The sequence below is a fragment of the Gorilla gorilla genome, chromosome 7 (genome assembly GCF_029281585.2).
Source record: "Gorilla gorilla gorilla isolate KB3781 chromosome 7, NHGRI_mGorGor1-v2.1_pri, whole genome shotgun sequence".
NCBI classification, from domain to species: domain Eukaryota; kingdom Metazoa; phylum Chordata; class Mammalia; order Primates; family Hominidae; genus Gorilla; species Gorilla gorilla.
In genome coordinates, this window is record NC_073231.2 from 68649746 (window position 1) to 68667082 (window position 17337).

At 38.6% G+C, this 17337-nt stretch overlaps 1 protein-coding gene across 2 annotated transcripts in view; it reads left to right on the plus strand.

The window, feature by feature from the left end:
* Positions 1–17337, plus strand: part of LOC101134144 (ST18 C2H2C-type zinc finger transcription factor) — a 136047-nt gene that overhangs the window by 101218 nt on the left and 17492 nt on the right. For both annotated transcript variants that reach the window (XM_031013944.3, XM_055348782.2), the window contains 6 exons: positions 2464–2579; positions 8149–8211; positions 8982–9050; positions 12331–12393; positions 12495–12575; positions 13453–13674. In XM_031013944.3, the coding sequence (XP_030869804.3) occupies positions 2464–2579; positions 8149–8211; positions 8982–9050; positions 12331–12393; positions 12495–12575; positions 13453–13674 (614 nt within the window). The remainder of the gene's footprint in view (positions 1–2463; positions 2580–8148; positions 8212–8981; positions 9051–12330; positions 12394–12494; positions 12576–13452; positions 13675–17337) is intronic.

Genomic DNA, 17337 nt, shown 5'->3' on the forward strand with positions numbered 1-17337 from the left:
TTAGTGACAGCCACCTGGATTTTAATACATACACTCTCTGCAGGTTTCTAAGGGTAGAATGTTGAGCAAAGAAAAGGGGAAAAGACAATTATTTCATAAAACGATTGTATGCATATGAGTCTATGTGTTAAAGTTACAAAATATTTAAAAGGTCATATGCAATAAAATTATCCTGTTGAAACATTACCACATATTACTATACCAAAATAAATAACATATATCCTGCAAGCTTTATGTTTATATTATTTAGTAAAATAACTTAAACTTTCATAATTGATTATTTCTTTCAAAATTCCCCATTCTCTTGCCTTCCATAATTATAGATTCAACCCTAAAACAACAGCTAGAAACTTGTGATAATCTGTAAATATACATGTCTTCTTAGAGAGACTTTGTTCATAACTTTGCCATAAATAATAAAATGGCTCTTTTTACTTTACGCCGTTTTCGTTAAAAAAAAAAATCAGCATCTAAACAGAAAAACAAAGGCTGTTCCACATCGAGACAATATCAGATTTAGCAATTGTATCTACTTTCAAAAAGCCAAGACATTTCTAAATTATAGTGGAAAATACTACTCAGGCCAAATCCAGATAGGACTAAATAAAGTAGATGGTGGAATTATCAGGTTTAAGGCCTTAAAATTTGGAATTTTTTCATTTTAGCCATTTACAGCATAAAACTTTAAAAGGTAAGTGTTAATCATCTATTTTGCTGTGGATCCCATGGAGGCAGCATTAAACTAGCACTTCTCTTTGCATCCTAGTGTGGAATTATTATCAAGCACACATTTCTCTTTATTTTAAAATCCTGTCTTTTTATCGGCTTCTGTTTTCAAACATTTACCAGTAAAACAAAATGAAACACTTAATACCATCAATAATATGGATAAATTGTACTAAATCAGGTTTCATTAATGTAATCTGAAGACAATGTCACTTGAGACTGTGTACCAATGTATTTACTACGGTATGCTCTTGTGTAAAACAATTGATCGAATTGTTAGCCAAGTAATTAATGAAAAAAATTACATTTGCCTTGATGACTGAGATCGGCGTTTAGAATTTTTCTTTGGCTGGGAAAATCCAGGAATTTTGTTTTCTTCACATTGCTTTTGAATATAGACTCAGACTTACTAAAATTATATTTTGCTATAGTATTTTTATATTCATTTAATTTTAAAAAATTATTTTGAACGATTCAAAATAGTTTACTTACCTTAAATACATCAGTACTTATGAGATTTAGAAGACAGTTTTTTTATTAGTTCATCTGATTTTAATATTAAAACCAGAAAGTATTATATTTACTGGATACAAGATTAATGATGAAAGTAAGCTAATTATGTGATTGAGAAAAACCATCATTTGTTGTCTGTGAAATAATACATCACTTGGTAAATAAATTGTTTGATAGGATTAGTGAGTCTTCTTTATGAAATCAAGGTCAGTATTAAACTTAAGAGAAGGGCATGAAAATTAGGAATATCCAACAAGAAATTCCATCCAGGAAGGAAAGTGCTATAAGATACCCATTTAGCAAAAGAAGTAATTTCAGAAAAACAGGAAGTAATATAAAAATAAAAACAATTATCCAGAAAGATCAAATTAAATGCCTAAATTTAATTTAGCCTCAGTTATTACATATTTAAACAAATAATTTAGGTCTTAATTATCTGTACATTAGAAAGGGCATTCAGTTAACCAAAAATTCCCCCTTTTCTGTCTAAAAGTTTGTGTGATTCATTTCTGCAATATTTCTTTGGTTTTACTGCTGTTATGACTGCTGGACATAGAGCTGGAATGCTCTCTAGGGAGCATTCCTAATACAAGAAACCTTGAAATATACTAAAATATTAATTACATGGCTCAAGAAATACCTACCTCTGTAATCATATTTGCCAAAATGTGAACTTTTGAAAGGTCTTCCATATCAATTACACTTTTTCATTCTTCACTTGGGATAAAGATCTGTAACAACCAGGACATATTATTATTATCTCATTTATTTCTTTTCTTTTTTTTTGAGATGGAGTCTTGCTCTGTCGCCAGGCTGGAGTGCAGTGGAGCCATCTCGGCTCACTGTAACCCCCGCCTCCCGGGTTCATGCAATTCTCCTGCCTCAACCTCCTGAGTAACTGGGACTACAGGCACGAACCACAGCGTCCAGCAAATTTTTGTATTTTTGGTAGAGACGGGGTTTCACCATGTTGGCCAGGATGGTCTCAATCTCTTGACCTCGTGATCCGCCTGCCTCGGCTTCCCAAAGGCCAAGGATTACAGGCATCAGCCACCTCGCCTGGCCTATATTATTTATTTCTTATACAAATCCTCTAAGGTATTTCAGCCAAGTCCAAGTCCAAAGCCAAAACTCAAACCTGGCTTCAATGATTTTAAATCTAGTTGTCTTTCCAGGGTTCCCTAATGGCTTCTGTGTTTTGTTTGTTTTTTGTTTGTTTTCCAGAAAGACCCAGTGAGCTCTCTAGAAAATTTAGAGGAAAAAAAGTTTCCTGGAGAGGCCTCTATACCAAGCCCTAAACCCAAGCTTCATGCAAGAGATCTCAAAAAGGAACTAATCACGTAAGTAGTGCCCAATGCCATGCCCTCTAAGATTCTGGAATGAAGATTCAAGTTCATGACTTAGAGTTACAACATCCTGGCTTATACAGTTGATGTTAGGGTGATTTCTACCAGTCAGCAGTTAAACGTTAAACATGCATCTAACCTGAACTAAGAGGGTGTACGTGATCTTATGCTAACAGAATTAAAAGCATGTTGATTAAAAAACAAAATAAGATAACACAATTAGAAATGCTTCTTAACCTGATAACCATTTACCTCCAGATCTAAGGGTTGGCTTCGGGGACTCTACTAACCTTCTAACTGTTGATGCAAATTGTTATTTGGGCAAGGGAGTTATTGATTTTCATCACATTTTCAAAGGGGTTCTGAGGCCCAGAAGAGGTTAAAGAGCAGGGTGCCCGAAGGCAGTAAGTACGAGTTATGTACTAGCGGGTGAACGAGTGAATCAAATGCAGGAAACTGTTTCCCATGTGTAAGTGATTAAATATTAATCAAGTCTACTCATATATAAATCTATTTAAAGCTGCCAGTTAATGAGAGTTTACAGCAAGGAGTAACGCGTCCACTTAGGAATCAGGCCTGTACCCTCTCTTCTGTATCCCTCATCAAAAAATACGTTTAAACTTTTCCAAAAAAAAAACTGTAAAAACCTCTCCTGACCCAGCTTCCACCTGGACTCTCTGTCTCCCCTTCCTTTTCCAGCTGAACGTATCAAGAAAGTTGTTGCTACTGTGTGATGCAGTTTCCCTCCTGAATCTTTCCCAGACCGATCTCCAGGGACCTCCCTTCCCTCGGCATCCCCTTCGCCTGTCAGAATCTCGGTCCTGGAGCCTCCTGTTCCTACTTGACAGATAGCAGGATGCCACAGAGCTGATCTCCCTCCTCCACAATCCATTGTCTACACTTGGCCTCTAGGATGCCTCACCTCTGGACTCTTCCCTCATCTCACTGCTAACCCTTCTAGACTCATGTGTAGCCCTCTAAAGAGCGGGATGCCTCTGAGCTCCGTCCTGGGACCCTTCCTTCCTGCTATCTGCACTTATTCCTGCTGTGGACTCCTTGGCTGCCACCCCGCTGTGACCTCCAGATGCCCACCCACCACCCCACAGGGGCAGTGAGTGCTCCCATCCCCCAGCCTCCCACTCTGGGCTTCTTGCTTCCCCTAAGCTCTCTAGGAATTAGGCAGGGCCTTAGGGTTGCTGTTCCCTCTGCCCAGAATGCTGTCCCCAAGGCTTCTTCAGGGCCCACATCCTGTCCTCCCTCAGCGCAGCTCTTCTCTCAAACATCACTTATGTGAGAGGCCTTCAGGCTACTGTGCTTCCCCACCCTCAGCCCTGATGCTCCCATTCCCAGATCTTTTCTTCACTTCCCTCCACTCTCTATTTTCTGCCTCCTTTCCCAAGAACAAAGCCTCAGAGGGCACAAAGTGGGGACGGGGGGTCTTCTCTCCTCCGTCTTTGCTCTCTACCTTGTCCACATCATTGATGCATAATATTTACTATGCAACCTCTTATTTCCCCTTATTTCCTCTTCTGTACCTTGTCCACACCATTGGTGCATAATATATGCACTGTGCTGTCTCTTATTTCCCCACCTACATGGACAGTGACTTGGGAGCAGGGAATGCATTTCAAATGCTGGTGCCAAGAACAGGGCCTTGCACATAGCAGGTGTTCAGTAAAAATTATTCCGAGTCCGTCATCAGTTTGCCCTATTGGTATGTGAGCGACTTTAAAATAAGCTTAGACTTTGCATTCTCGAAGGATTTTGTAGGCAAACATTACTGGCTGAAATAGCATTCTCCCTTGTAAACTTGATGTCCACCTGAGGCTTGGTGGTTGACGATACAACGGATGGTTCCAAACATGCTGGAACTTAAATCGGCTTGAACACTGTTTCAGGTTCAGTGACTTGAGACCTTAGAAGTCACTTCTAACTTCTTAGAAACTTCTTAGAAGCCACTTAGGCCAGCCAGACACCTTTTCCCACATGGACCTGCTGTTTGAAACTTTTCATCTTTGTATGTATTTTTTTCATGTGTTATTTTTAATATCTTCAAAAATGGCAAAATTTTATCCTTTGAAGGTAGATTGTTGGAAATTGCTAAAAGTCATGCCAAACTAAATGTAGTGTAAATGATTGAAAATTAACCTGCAATACCATTTTGGGTAAGAAAAATGAAGCATGATTATTTTGCAAAGGGCACTTCTCCATGGTATGAGGGTAAATATAAAAGGGGAAGGATTTCAAAAAGATATTGAATGATTTTTGGAATATAATCATTCCAAAAATTCTTAAGAAATTACTCTCTCAGAGGCCTCTTAGTTCATCCATTTTATCTATCTATCTATCTATCTATCTATCTATCTATCTATCTATCTATCTATCATTTATTTTGAGATGGGGTCCCGCTCTGTCGCCTAGGCTGGAGTTCAGTGGTGCGTTCTCGGCTCACTGCAAGCTCCACCTCCCAGTTCAATCTCCCACCTCAACCTCCCAGGCAGCTGGAATTACAGGCACCCACCACCACACCCGGCTAATTTTTGTATTTTTAGTAGAGACAGGGTTTCGCCGTGTTGGCCAGGCTGGTCTCGAACTCCTGACCTCAGGTGATCCACCCGCCTCAGCCTCCCAAAGTGCTGGAATTACAGGCGTGAGCCACTACGCCCAGTCTAATTCATGCATATTAGACAGGGTGAGTGCTTTGATGGATATCACTTATTTGCATGTGTCTGAGTTGGTATATTTGTCTTGTAAAAGTCATACTACATTCCATGTCACCCTGTCCTTATTATATTTTGCTTTGTGTTTCTAACAGTACCTTGATTGCTTACCAAAAACTTTGTTTAGATTAGGACTTTTTGGATGTCACTAATTGTCTTAGAATTTCCTTACGGTTTCAGTGCCACTTACTGAGAAAACTAGCTAGTTTCTTTCTTCCAGTTTTTGTATTTTCATCTGAAAACCTTCCCAAAATATATCACCCAACTAATATTGGCACATGTCATTATGTAAAATTTTTCACTGTAGATTAGGAATTTAGTCTAGCTATCAAAATTCCAAACTGCAACTTTCCCCTGTATAATGTTGTCTCCAGTTCTTTATTTCTTGACCTTTTAATACCACCAAACTTAAAAATAAATTATCAGCTAATTGAATGCATATTTCATTATCATATTTTATAGGTAATTTATAGCTGATGTTTAAAAACCTCTGGCACTTCTTGGCTTCTCCTGGCAATATTAATGGGAGTAATTTAAAAATATAAAATAGGCCGGGCGCGGTGGCTCATGCCTGTAATCCCAGCACTTTGGGAGGCCGAAGCAGGCAGATCACCTGAGGTCAGGAGTTCGAAACCAGCCTGACCAAAATGGTGAAACCCCGTCTCTACTAAAAACACAAAAATTAGTCGGGCATGGTGGTACACGCCTGTAATCCAAGCTATTCGGGAGGCTGAGGCAGGAGAATCGCTTGAGCCCAGGAGGCAAAGTTTGCAGTGAGCCGAGGTCGCGCCACTGTACTCCAGCCTGAGCGACAAAGCGAGACTCTGTCTCAAAAAAAAATAAAAATAAAAAATTATATATATATACATATAATGCAATGCTGTTTGTAACACTAAATGGCAATGTATTTCTAAAGTGGGAATTCCCAGACAATTGAAACACCTCTCACTCTGAATACTCCAGTTGTATAATGTTCAGAAAAGATTTTTTTACATTTAGTGAGTGAATGGCACTTGCAAGATAACTCAGCCGAAATGTTAATAACTGGTTTTTGTCTCTACTTTTTAACATATATTTATAGCTTTTATAGTTTTTTTTCTGATATCTTATCCAGGAAAAGGGATGGGGAAAGGAGATAGATGACTTAGCTTGGATCAGACCCTGAAAATCAAACATTCCTTTGAAAGATGGGAATGCTCTAACTCTTACAGTTTCTTTAGATACCTGAAAATGATTGGAAAGTGGATCACAGGAAGAAAAATACTTAGAAAGTGATAACTCAGAAAATATAGGAATAGCGTTAGTTTATCCCAAAATGTCCCTTCAAAAGGCCAAAACATGTGTTCTGTATATCTGGATAAGTCCTCGCTTTAGGCAGGATGTCAAAAAAAGATCAGATGCATGACTGGTGTAGTTGATGTTCCCCTCTGATAATTGACACCACCGCAAATAACACTGAGTAGGCTGGGGTCCACCTGCTTATTACAAATGAGTGACTTTCAAACACCATCAGAGGAAACTAAATGACTGAGAAACCAAGGAATCTATTAATTGTGGAAGAAAACTGCTAAGGATAACTAACTACCTTCTTACATGATTATTATTATTTTAGAGATGGGGTCTCACTTTGTCACCAAGGCTGGAGTGCAGTAGCACAATCATAGCTCACTGCAGGCTCGAACTCCTAGGCTCAAGCAATCCTCCTGCCTCAGTTTCCTGAGTAGCTGATTACATTATTTTTACAACACACATAAGGTGGACAGGATATGACCAGGTTCAGAGATAAAATGAAATGCAGGGGCACACATCTTAATGGAGTGAGATTCTTGGCAGATGGCCTGAGAGCCTATTCTTAGGCTAATGGTGAATTAGCAATTGTCTTCGCTGGCTTCAAGCTTTGGATGAAATTGCTTGAATGCTTTACAGACTAAACTTCTTGCCTGCTTCATACTGTCAGCAACTTTCCCACCTAAAATATCAGTTTACATTTTAGTCAAAGATTTTCAGTGGTTTCTAAAATGTTTATAAAGTTACTAGGTTGCCTTGCTCTTAAAAACTCACAAAAATTTCTTTCTGGAATATGTCATATAATGGGTGCTGGTGTTCCTAAGATCTGCTATCATAGTAAAGCGTGGGTTTCTAATATTTATTTTTTATAACATACGTATTTTTCTTTTTCTTTTTTTTTTTTTTTTTTTTGAGACAGAGTTTTACTCTTGTTGCCCAGGCTGGAGTGCAATGGTGCAATCTCGGCTCACCACAATGTCCGCCTCCTGAGTTCAGCCGATTCTCCTGCCTCAGCCTCCGAGTAGCTGGGATTACAGGCATGCACCACCATGCCTGGCTAATTTTGTATTTTTAGAAGAGATGGGGTTTCTCCATGTTGGTCAGGCTGGTCTCGAACTCCCAACCTCAGGTGATCCACCTGCCTTGGCCTCCCAAGTGCTGGGATTACAGGCGTGAGCCACCATGCCCGGCAACATATACATTTTTCAAATGAATTAAAACATCTTTGATTGCTAACTGACAACATCACTAGGACATCACTTTCCCACATCAATGGAATCAAATAATCGAATGTGATGTTGAAACAGATACCTAAGGAAGTAACTCATCATGTTATGATTTTTAGTTTTCTTTCAGTCCACTATATATATTATATAAGAACTAGTAGTCCACTGGTTCTTATATAATATAAATCCTTGATACACTAGCTTCTGCATGTCCTATACTGTGTTAACTTATCTTGCACAGAGAAGCTACCTCCTCCATAATCTACTGGGCAGAGGAAATGAACCTGGGAAATGTGCTTGACTCTAATGATGTATTTTCTATTGACTCAGCTGTCCAACACCAGGATGTGATGGAAGTGGCCACGTGACAGGAAACTATGCATCTCATCGCAGGTACCCTATGACCTCATGTGCAGTCAGATTTTCATGGTCTTGTTCTATTTTAAATACTTATTCTCACCCTTTCTATCCATGTATTATCTGAAGCAGGAAATGGAGAGTGAGTTGGTTGGGTTTTTGGTTTATTTTCTTTTTCAAAAATAAAATTATGTGATATAAAAATCATGATTCTTGGTCAAAATGGTTTTCTGATCCTGTAGTCCAGGTTATAAGTGAAAAGTTGAGCTCATGTCAGGCTTCGGTTCTGTGTGGCTTGAGGACTCATGTGGAATGAGGAATAAATACAACAGTGACTCAAATCGACCATTTGCCCGAGGAAAAGTAATACCCTCAATCCTGGGCAAATAACAAATTGAAGCATTTGAGAGATTAAACAGTGCAAAGGAGTTGCTTTAATCTTTCTACTCACCATCTCCATTGATGGGATTTGTCTTCCCTTTGGAAAAGCACCATCACCTGGCTGTGCAGCAGGAATGGACAATGTGTGTGGGTGATCATTGCATCCCTGAGCTTTAGAGTTGAGGGGTCTCATTGGGCTAAAGTCATTCATTTGATAAAGTGAAAATCTGAGTCTATGAGAAATAGTTGAAGTGCCACCAGCCCAGACTGGCAAGAAGAGCAAAGCCAGATTCAAAGCCAGTTATTTTTTTTTCCCAATCCCCAGTCACCAATAATTTAACGTATGTTCACGACTCAGGATGCCATTTGACTCAGATTTGTATATGTCACTGTTGTGTTGTGTTTTTTTCCTCATCCCTCTCTAGTGTTTCTGGATGTCCTTTAGCAGATAAGACTCTAAAATCCCTCATGGCTGCCAACTCTCAGGAGCTTAAGTAAGTGCGGGAAGCGTGGCCGGCTTGCCCTTCATCCACACGGTAGGACCCTCTCGTTCAGTGCCCATTCATTGCCCAAGTGATCAGCAACAAGCAGTATGTCCTGCCTGCCGGGATCACAGCAAAGGCACTTTCTCACTAAAGCGCTGGGATGACTGAAACAAAATCACTGTAATTTAATTTAGTTAATTTGCTTGCTTCCGGGGCTTTGTATTTTATAATAATTTTTAAAAGAGTGATGTAATAGTTAACACAATACTTTTTTCTGTAAATTTCACAATCTATGTATTAAATCAGACCTGTGAAGGAGTCTCAAAGCATACCTGCCATTTAATTTTAAAGAAATTGCATAGTCCTTAACCTGCTGGGTATTTTGATTCGTACAACTGCCTTTCACCCTTGGGTGCCAAAAGCAGTTTGGGCTCATTCCTGCCTCACCTACGAGATCTCAAAGTCACATGTATATTAACTTTTACTTTGTGATTTCATTTTTACTGCTCATCTTCTTTTAATACAAAGTTCTCAGTTGTTTATTTTCGTATCTTATTATATTACGTATAGAACAATAAACATTTATAGTCTACCTTTTAGTCCTTAAAAATATGATAGGGCATAAATTTTTGTAAAAGATAAAGAAATAGGATTAAACAAAACTAATTACATCTTTTTACAAATAATAAAGCTTTAGAAAAAATGAGTATTACTACATCTACTGGTAAAACAATATGCGTAGACAGCAGCATCAATGTTTGGTGTCTAAAACACATGTAACATTTCATGTATTATATTTTCTTAGTATTTTGTTAGTCTTTCACTTTTTTAAGCTGTTTAAAATTTTTTTTTATCTAAAAATTTTAAAACCTAAGTTTATGAAAGAAGATGTGATAATGGACAGATATGAAAATTTGGAATCTTAGTACCAAAAGTAGTAAAATAAACTGTGAAATATACTTTTCTCATTTTCTTTCTTTTTTTCTCTTTTCTTTTTTTCTTTCTTTCTTTTTTTTTTTTTTTTTTGAGATGGAGTTTCGGTCTTGTTGCCCAGGTGCCCAGGCTGGAGTGCAACGGCACAGTCTCTGCTCACTGCAACCTCCACCTCCCAGGTTCAAGCTATTGCCTGTCTCAGCCTCCTGAGTAGTTGGGATTACAGGCATGCACCACCAGGCCCGAGTGCTTTTTGTATTTTTAGTAGAGACACGGTTTCACCATGTTGGCCAGGCTGGTCTCAAACTCCTGACCCCAGGTGATCTGCCCGCCTCGGCCTCCTAAAGTGCTGGGATTATGTGAGCCACCGTGCCTGGCCACTTTTCTCATTTTCAGTGTAAAGTGCAATTTACTTTGTCAGTGTGGATTTTAGAAGTCATTTTATTGACTGGCATTTTTCTAGACTAAAATATAAGTAGTAAGTAGAGACTAATAATTAACAGACTGAAAAGTGAGATGTACCAAAACATCTTACTAAATTGCTCTAAACTTCTACATTGCCACATCTTAATTATAGCTATTGGGTCTCTTAAATATTTTCTCTAAAACTTGCTTCTAGAAAAATGTTGGTAATACACTGAAAACATGTAAATTGAGAGATCCTATAGGAATACTCATTATTTAATATTTTATACAGCTATCTAATAAGTAATGTCTTTGGTTTTTTCCATAGATACGTTTTTTCCATACAAGAAAATTTCTTCCATGCAAGAAAAATCAAAGAGACATTTTATTGACCTCTTGTTTAGATATTCATGGGGAATGCCCCAAAACGGTTACTCAGCACAGATATTTCCAATCAATATGCTATAAAACCACTTTTTTACTAAAAAATGTTAATAGTAAAAGACCAGCATGTAAAACTTTCTTATAATGGAAGATACATATTATGTCTTTAAATGGTTGATAAAAGACTCAGTGCAGGTTGCTCTGGTTAGCCAGAAGAGATGCGTGCTCATTTTATATTACATTTGAAAAAAGAAAAAAAAAAGGCATTTGTTCCCTATTTTCTGACTCAGGCTTGAATATAAATGCATTCTGTGAAAGTTCAGGGGAATGGAATGTAAGGAAAGGGATAGTAAACACATTTTTCTTTGGATTATTGTTTTTCTCAAATGGAAATTTGATCTGAACCACAGTGTGCATTCAGAAAAGCAAGTATTTTGTGATGGCCTCTAGTTTTTGTTTGTATTGGGGATTTTCTAAAAAGACAGCAAAAAGGTGAAAGTCTGCGTAAAATTTTATATTTAAGAATATTTTGAAACCTATTCCTAATCAGCATTCCTAGTAGAAATTGGATTCCCTGTCATCTTTCACTTTTCTCATTCCAAATTTAATGGTTGATTGTTGATGTAGTTATTGGTGGATTTTCCCCCAAAGACTGTTTAACTTGGGCCATGAAGCAGGACAGACCAGGTGCAAATTATTGAGGTTCTTTGATAATCCCATAAATGTTCCAAGTCTCTGCAGTTCACGTGTATCACTGTTGTTCATCTGAAATCAATGGATTATCATAGTCGCACAGCGTATCAGAGAAAATAAATTATTCATAAAAATCATTTGGAGGCGGGGCACAGTGGCTCACGCCTGTAATCCCAGCGCTTTGGGAGGCCGAGACGGGCAGATCACCTGAGGTTAGGAGTTTGAGATCAGCCTGGCCAACATGGTGAAACCCTGTCTCTACTAAAAATACAAAAATTAGCTGGGCATGGAGGCATGTGCCTATAATCCCAGCTACTCGGGAGGCTGAGGCAGGAGAGTCACTTGAACCTGGGAGTTGGAGGTTGCAGTAAGCCAAGATCGCAGCATTGCACTCCAGCCTGGCCACAGAGCGAGACTCTGTCTCAATAATAATAATAATAATAATAATAATAATAATAATAATTTGGAAAACTTTTCTTTTTACATAAAAGGTAAGAACTTTGCATGATGTAGACAGAAGCCCAGCAATAAGTTGTGGACTGATTTTCAAGTCCCTTCTATATGAGGTTAAAAAAAAAAAGAATGTACAATAAATAACAACTAATCCATTGTCACTCAGTAGTCATATATCCTTAAAAAATATTTAAATTGATTATTAACCAAAAGATAATTATATTTAAGCAAAAACAGTCTCACACAAAAAGCAGCTCATTGTTTTTAGTTACATTTGGCTGTGTGACCCCGCCTCCCTCCACGTGAACTACAGAGACTTGGAACATTAATGTGATTACTGAAGAACCTAAATAACTTGAGTGTGACCCCCACTCCCCCAACTACAACCTCTCAGCCCATGCTCTCTTCCTGTGCCTTCCAGGTGTCCAACCCCAGGCTGCGATGGCTCGGGGCACGTGACTGGAAACTATGCTTCCCACAGAAGGTAGGATTGATCTTATTTCTGAGATGTGGAAATGAGCTTGCCGGCAGCAGTCAGAGAGATCACATAATTTTGCTTTGTTCTTTGTCGGGTCCCTATTTCAGCTTGTCCGGATGCCCTCGTGCAAGGAAAGGTGGTGTCAAAATGACCCCTACCAAGGAAGAAAAAGAAGACCCTGAACTGAAGTAAGTGCAACAGTTGAGACATGGGGGTCAGCAGTCTCTTCTTGGTAAAATGGGAGGGAACTTGGTTGGGATGCAATCGAACACAGATTGAGTTTCAGGGAAGGTGTACCCTATTAAATATAAGCAAGAGTCAAACTATTTGGTGGTTTGAGAAAAGTTTCCAATTTATAGCTACATTTCCACAGCTCTTTGATAATGCAAAAGATTGTTTTAAAAATTAACAGTTTCATACATTTCTCAATTGTTTTAAAGGAAAGTAGTATTGTGGAAGTACTATACAATGATAAATATGGCAGCATTTTCCCCCGAAATTTTAATTTTGCTTAAGGTGAAATTATATCTAAATTGAATTCCTTCCTCTAAGAAAGGTCATGGATGATATATGCAGATATAGATTAAGTTGTTTTCTCAACAACAGTTCTAAATGCAATATTTAAACATTTAGAAACTCAAATTCCAATTCTGTGAGTAATGTGCTATGCAGCATCTGCTAAGGCAGTTAACATGTTATACCTTTGGTCTTCGGAAGCAACATAACATAGTCCTTATGTGGTTGGCTCTAGACCTAAAAAGTGTGGGCATGAACTTGGCTCCACTTCTTATAAAATGGGCGGCAAGTTACCTGAGCTCTCTAAGCTTCATTATTCCTCATCTACAAAATGGGATAATAATACTCTCTACCCAGTAGATTGTAGTGAATATTAAGTGAGATAATGCATGAAAATCACGTAGCTCTGAGCCTGTTTATGCAATGCTGTTTTGCTAGTTATGGTGGCATCTTTTATTAAAACTCTATAATTGCATGGTTTGTTCTCTGGAGAGCATAGGACTATCACTGCCTTCTTCCTGGCTGGTAATGTCTCTGCTTTCTCTCTAGATGTCCTGTGATAGGGTGTGATGGCCAAGGTCACATATCAGGTAAATACACGTCACACCGCACAGCTTCTGGCTGTCCTCTGGCTGCCAAGAGACAGAAGGAGAATCCTCTCAATGGAGCCTCCCTCTCCTGGAAACTGAACAAGCAAGAGCTACCACATTGTCCCTTGCCAGGCTGCAATGGGCTGGGCCATGTAAATAATGTTTTTGTCACCCACCGAAGGTAACATGAGTTTTCTGTCTTTTTGTTGTAGTGTTGTGATCGGTTGTCACCTAGGCTGCCTTGGGGAGAGGGTTGTGAACAACCCCCTAAAGGTTGTTCACTGTAGCAGTTGAGATGTCATAACATGAAGTCTTGCTGTACAGATATTGGATGAGCATGAAGAATGAAAAATGTTATTTTCTCTATTTCTTAAAATTACTACACAGTTTTCAAGTGCTCTAGAAAATGTACAGTTGGTTTTATTTGTATTCTAAAATATTGCTTAGGCTGCTATTTCTTAATGGTTCAGTCATTTAATGGTTTACTTCAGTTCCAAGTGGTGATATCTATTCTATTATGTTATGTAATTTCAAACTTGTACTTTACATATTTATAGCATTCCCTCTGTCTTATGGACTGGCTCAATTTGGGGGCAAAATTGCGGTTATTTTGCTACTGGAAGGATGTGACTCATCCGCAGCAGCCAGAAAGAAAATGACACAGTGACTGCAAAGTGTGCAGCAGGATACAGGAGATCTAGAAACCCTTTTATAGTTTCCCAATGACTGAATTCCTTTACCACCAAGTGTCATGCATTCAACCAAGCCCTTTCTTGGGCAACAGTGATCTTTGTCCAGCTTTTTGGTTCACATTCCACCTAAAGGAAAAGATTAGAAGCTTCCCTACATATTTCTCCCAACAGTGGGGTCCTGTCTTGTCTTTTGGGCCACTGTACCTGATGCTGGTTTAAAATCCAATGAAGCTTTAGGAAACCGTTGATGCTTTGTATATGAGCAGTGTAAACATTGAGCAAAATTGGGGCTTTTTGAGATTTTGCTCAGTTCTAAAGATATATACGGATGATATCGGAAAATAAAGCCTTCCAGGAATTGCTTGTTTAAAGATATTTAAATATTCAGTAAAACCTGTTTATGGAGAAAACTTGACTTTTTCCAGTGGTTTATTTTTTGACGGTTTTCAAATGTAGACCTATGTCCACAATAGCACACATTATTTTATTCTGAATTTGAATTAGTATTTCATATTCAGGAACTTCAGTCACAAATCAAGTGTGCCTAATGGCACATTTACTGTACAATAGCTTGAATTCCTTGTAATGACCTCAGTAATATCCATGTTGATACTCCTAATGAAATATTAATGCTGTACTGTGGTGAGCACATCCCTCAGTTAGCAATAATGAAGTTATCTTTAAAAATTGTGAAGAAGTTTTAAATGATGATGCCAAGGCTTGGTGAGGATGTGGAGCAACAGATACTTCCATACTCTGTAGGTAGCAGAGCAACTGGTAGTGCCACTTTAAGAAGCAAATTATCTTTAAAGAGTCAAGTTGAAAACAACAAATGCACTTGCCCCAGCACACACTCAGACTTATGCCCGGAGGATCTCTGCATATGAGAACCCGGAGATCTGTCTGACCACATCTGAGCAGTGTTGCTCTACTAACTCCAAACTGGAAACAACCTTGGTGCCCACTAACAGTGGAGTGGGTAAATAAGTAGTGCTTATTGATGGTGGTACATGCCTGTGGTCCCAGCTACTCAGGAGGCTGAGGCAGGACGATTGCTTGAGCCTGGGAGTTTGAGGCTGCAGTGAGCTGTGATTGCTCCACTGCACTCAAGCCTGGTGACAGAACAAGACCCCATCTCTAAAAATAGAATATTCTTTTAACTGCAAATACACATCAGAGGTTCCTGTTTACATATTATGTATTTCATAATAAGAAAAAGAAAATTCTGATTTCAAAAATATAGGCTGCAATATTAATGCCAAAGTACTATTTTCTTTCCTTTCTTTCTTTCTCTTTCTTTCTTTCTTTCTTTCTTTCTTTCTTTCTTTCTTTCTTTCTTTCTGTTTCTCTCTCTCTCTCTCTTTCTTTCTTTCTTTCTTTCTTTCTTTCTGTTTCTCTCTCTCTCTCTCTTTCTTTCTTTCTTTCTTTCTTTCTTTCTTTCTGTTTCTCTCTCTCTCTCTTTCTTTCTTTCTTTTTTGAAACAGAGTCTCACTCTGTCGCCCATGCTGGAGTGCAGTGGGCTCGAGCTCGGCTCACTGCAACCTCTGCCTCCCCAGTTCAAATGATTCTTCTGCCTCAGCCTCCTGAGTGGCTGGGACTACAGGTGCATGCCACCACACCAGGCTAATTTTTGTATTTTTAGTAGAGACAGGGTTTTGCCATGTTGGTCAGGCTGGTCTCGAACTCCTGACCTCAGGTGATCTGCCCACCTTGGCCTCCCAAAGTGCTGGAATTACAGGCATGAGCCACCGCACCCAGCCTCCAAGTTATTATTTTCTAGGAGATGGGAAGCAGTGAAGAATTTAGACAAAGGTAATTCAGATTTCAGCATTCTTGACTCGAAAGTTCTCTTGCAATTTAAAATATTTAAGAAATTGGATTTAACTTGGGGTATACTCTTTAAGGTGGAATACTCTTTCTTTTCTATGTGTAGAATTTAATGGAATTGAATTTCTCTTGTGATTTCAAATACTTAAGAGACTGTATTTAATGTGGGGTATTCTCTTTAAGGTGGAATGCTCTCTCTTTTCTGTGTGTGGAATTTCTTTTCTTTTCTTTTCTTTTTTTTTTTTTTGATGGAGTCTCACTCTGTCACCCAGGCTGGAGTGCAGTGGTGTGATCTCAGCTCACTGCAACCTCCGCCTCCCAGGTTCAAGCGATTCTTCTGCCTCAGCCTCCCAAGTAGCTGGGACCACTATACCCAGCTAATTTGTTGTATTTTTGGTAGAGACGGGGTTTCACCATGTTGGTCAGGCTGTTCTCAAACTCCTGAACTCAAATGATCTGCCTGCCTCAGCCTCCCAAAGTGCTGAGATTACAGGTATGAGCCACCGTGCCCGGCCTATATGTAGAATTTAATGGAATAATATGGCAAAACGCCTCGCTTATGCCTCGCACGCAGTAGGGGTTCAACACAGATGATCTTCTTTCCTGTTTGTGAAGATAATATTAAGCCTATATGTATATATGCAGGATGACTTACATGACTTGGAATATAACTCACAACTGGCTTTTATATGTTACGTATTTTGAATCTGAAATCTCTGAGATTGTTCATATTCTTTCTCATCACTTGTTACCTAGTAATAGCTGACATGTATTCAGGGTTCTTGCCCGTGAGCTATAGGTATTATAATTATCCTCAGTTGACAGAAAATGAAACAAGCACAGGAAAGTTATGGAATTGCTTTGAATACAGGTTGGCACATGAGAGCCGTTGTCATCCCACTTCCCCTAAGGTTTAATGATGGGTCCTCACCATGGGCCAGGCACCAAGCTGAGGTGTCACAGGCACTAGTGCATAGACTTTTCTCAACCAAAATGGGAATCATTACAAAACACACTTTGTAGGATGTTTAAGAACAATTTGACCCACACACTATATCCACATTATATTTATATAATAACTACCTTCAAACCTTGCTTTAAATCTCTATGTGACAAAATTTTCCCTTTGAAAAAAATAGCAATCTGAGAAGACAAGTGATATATTAAAACACACACACAATTATGGATGTTTGTAGCTTTAAAATCAGAAGTCCTGTGATTGACAGAACTCATTTAGTGCTATGCCATATCTTTGTGGTTTTATTGAAACTTAGTAATAATATATTGTAAGCAATTATGTTCACGACATACATTGTATCACCTGC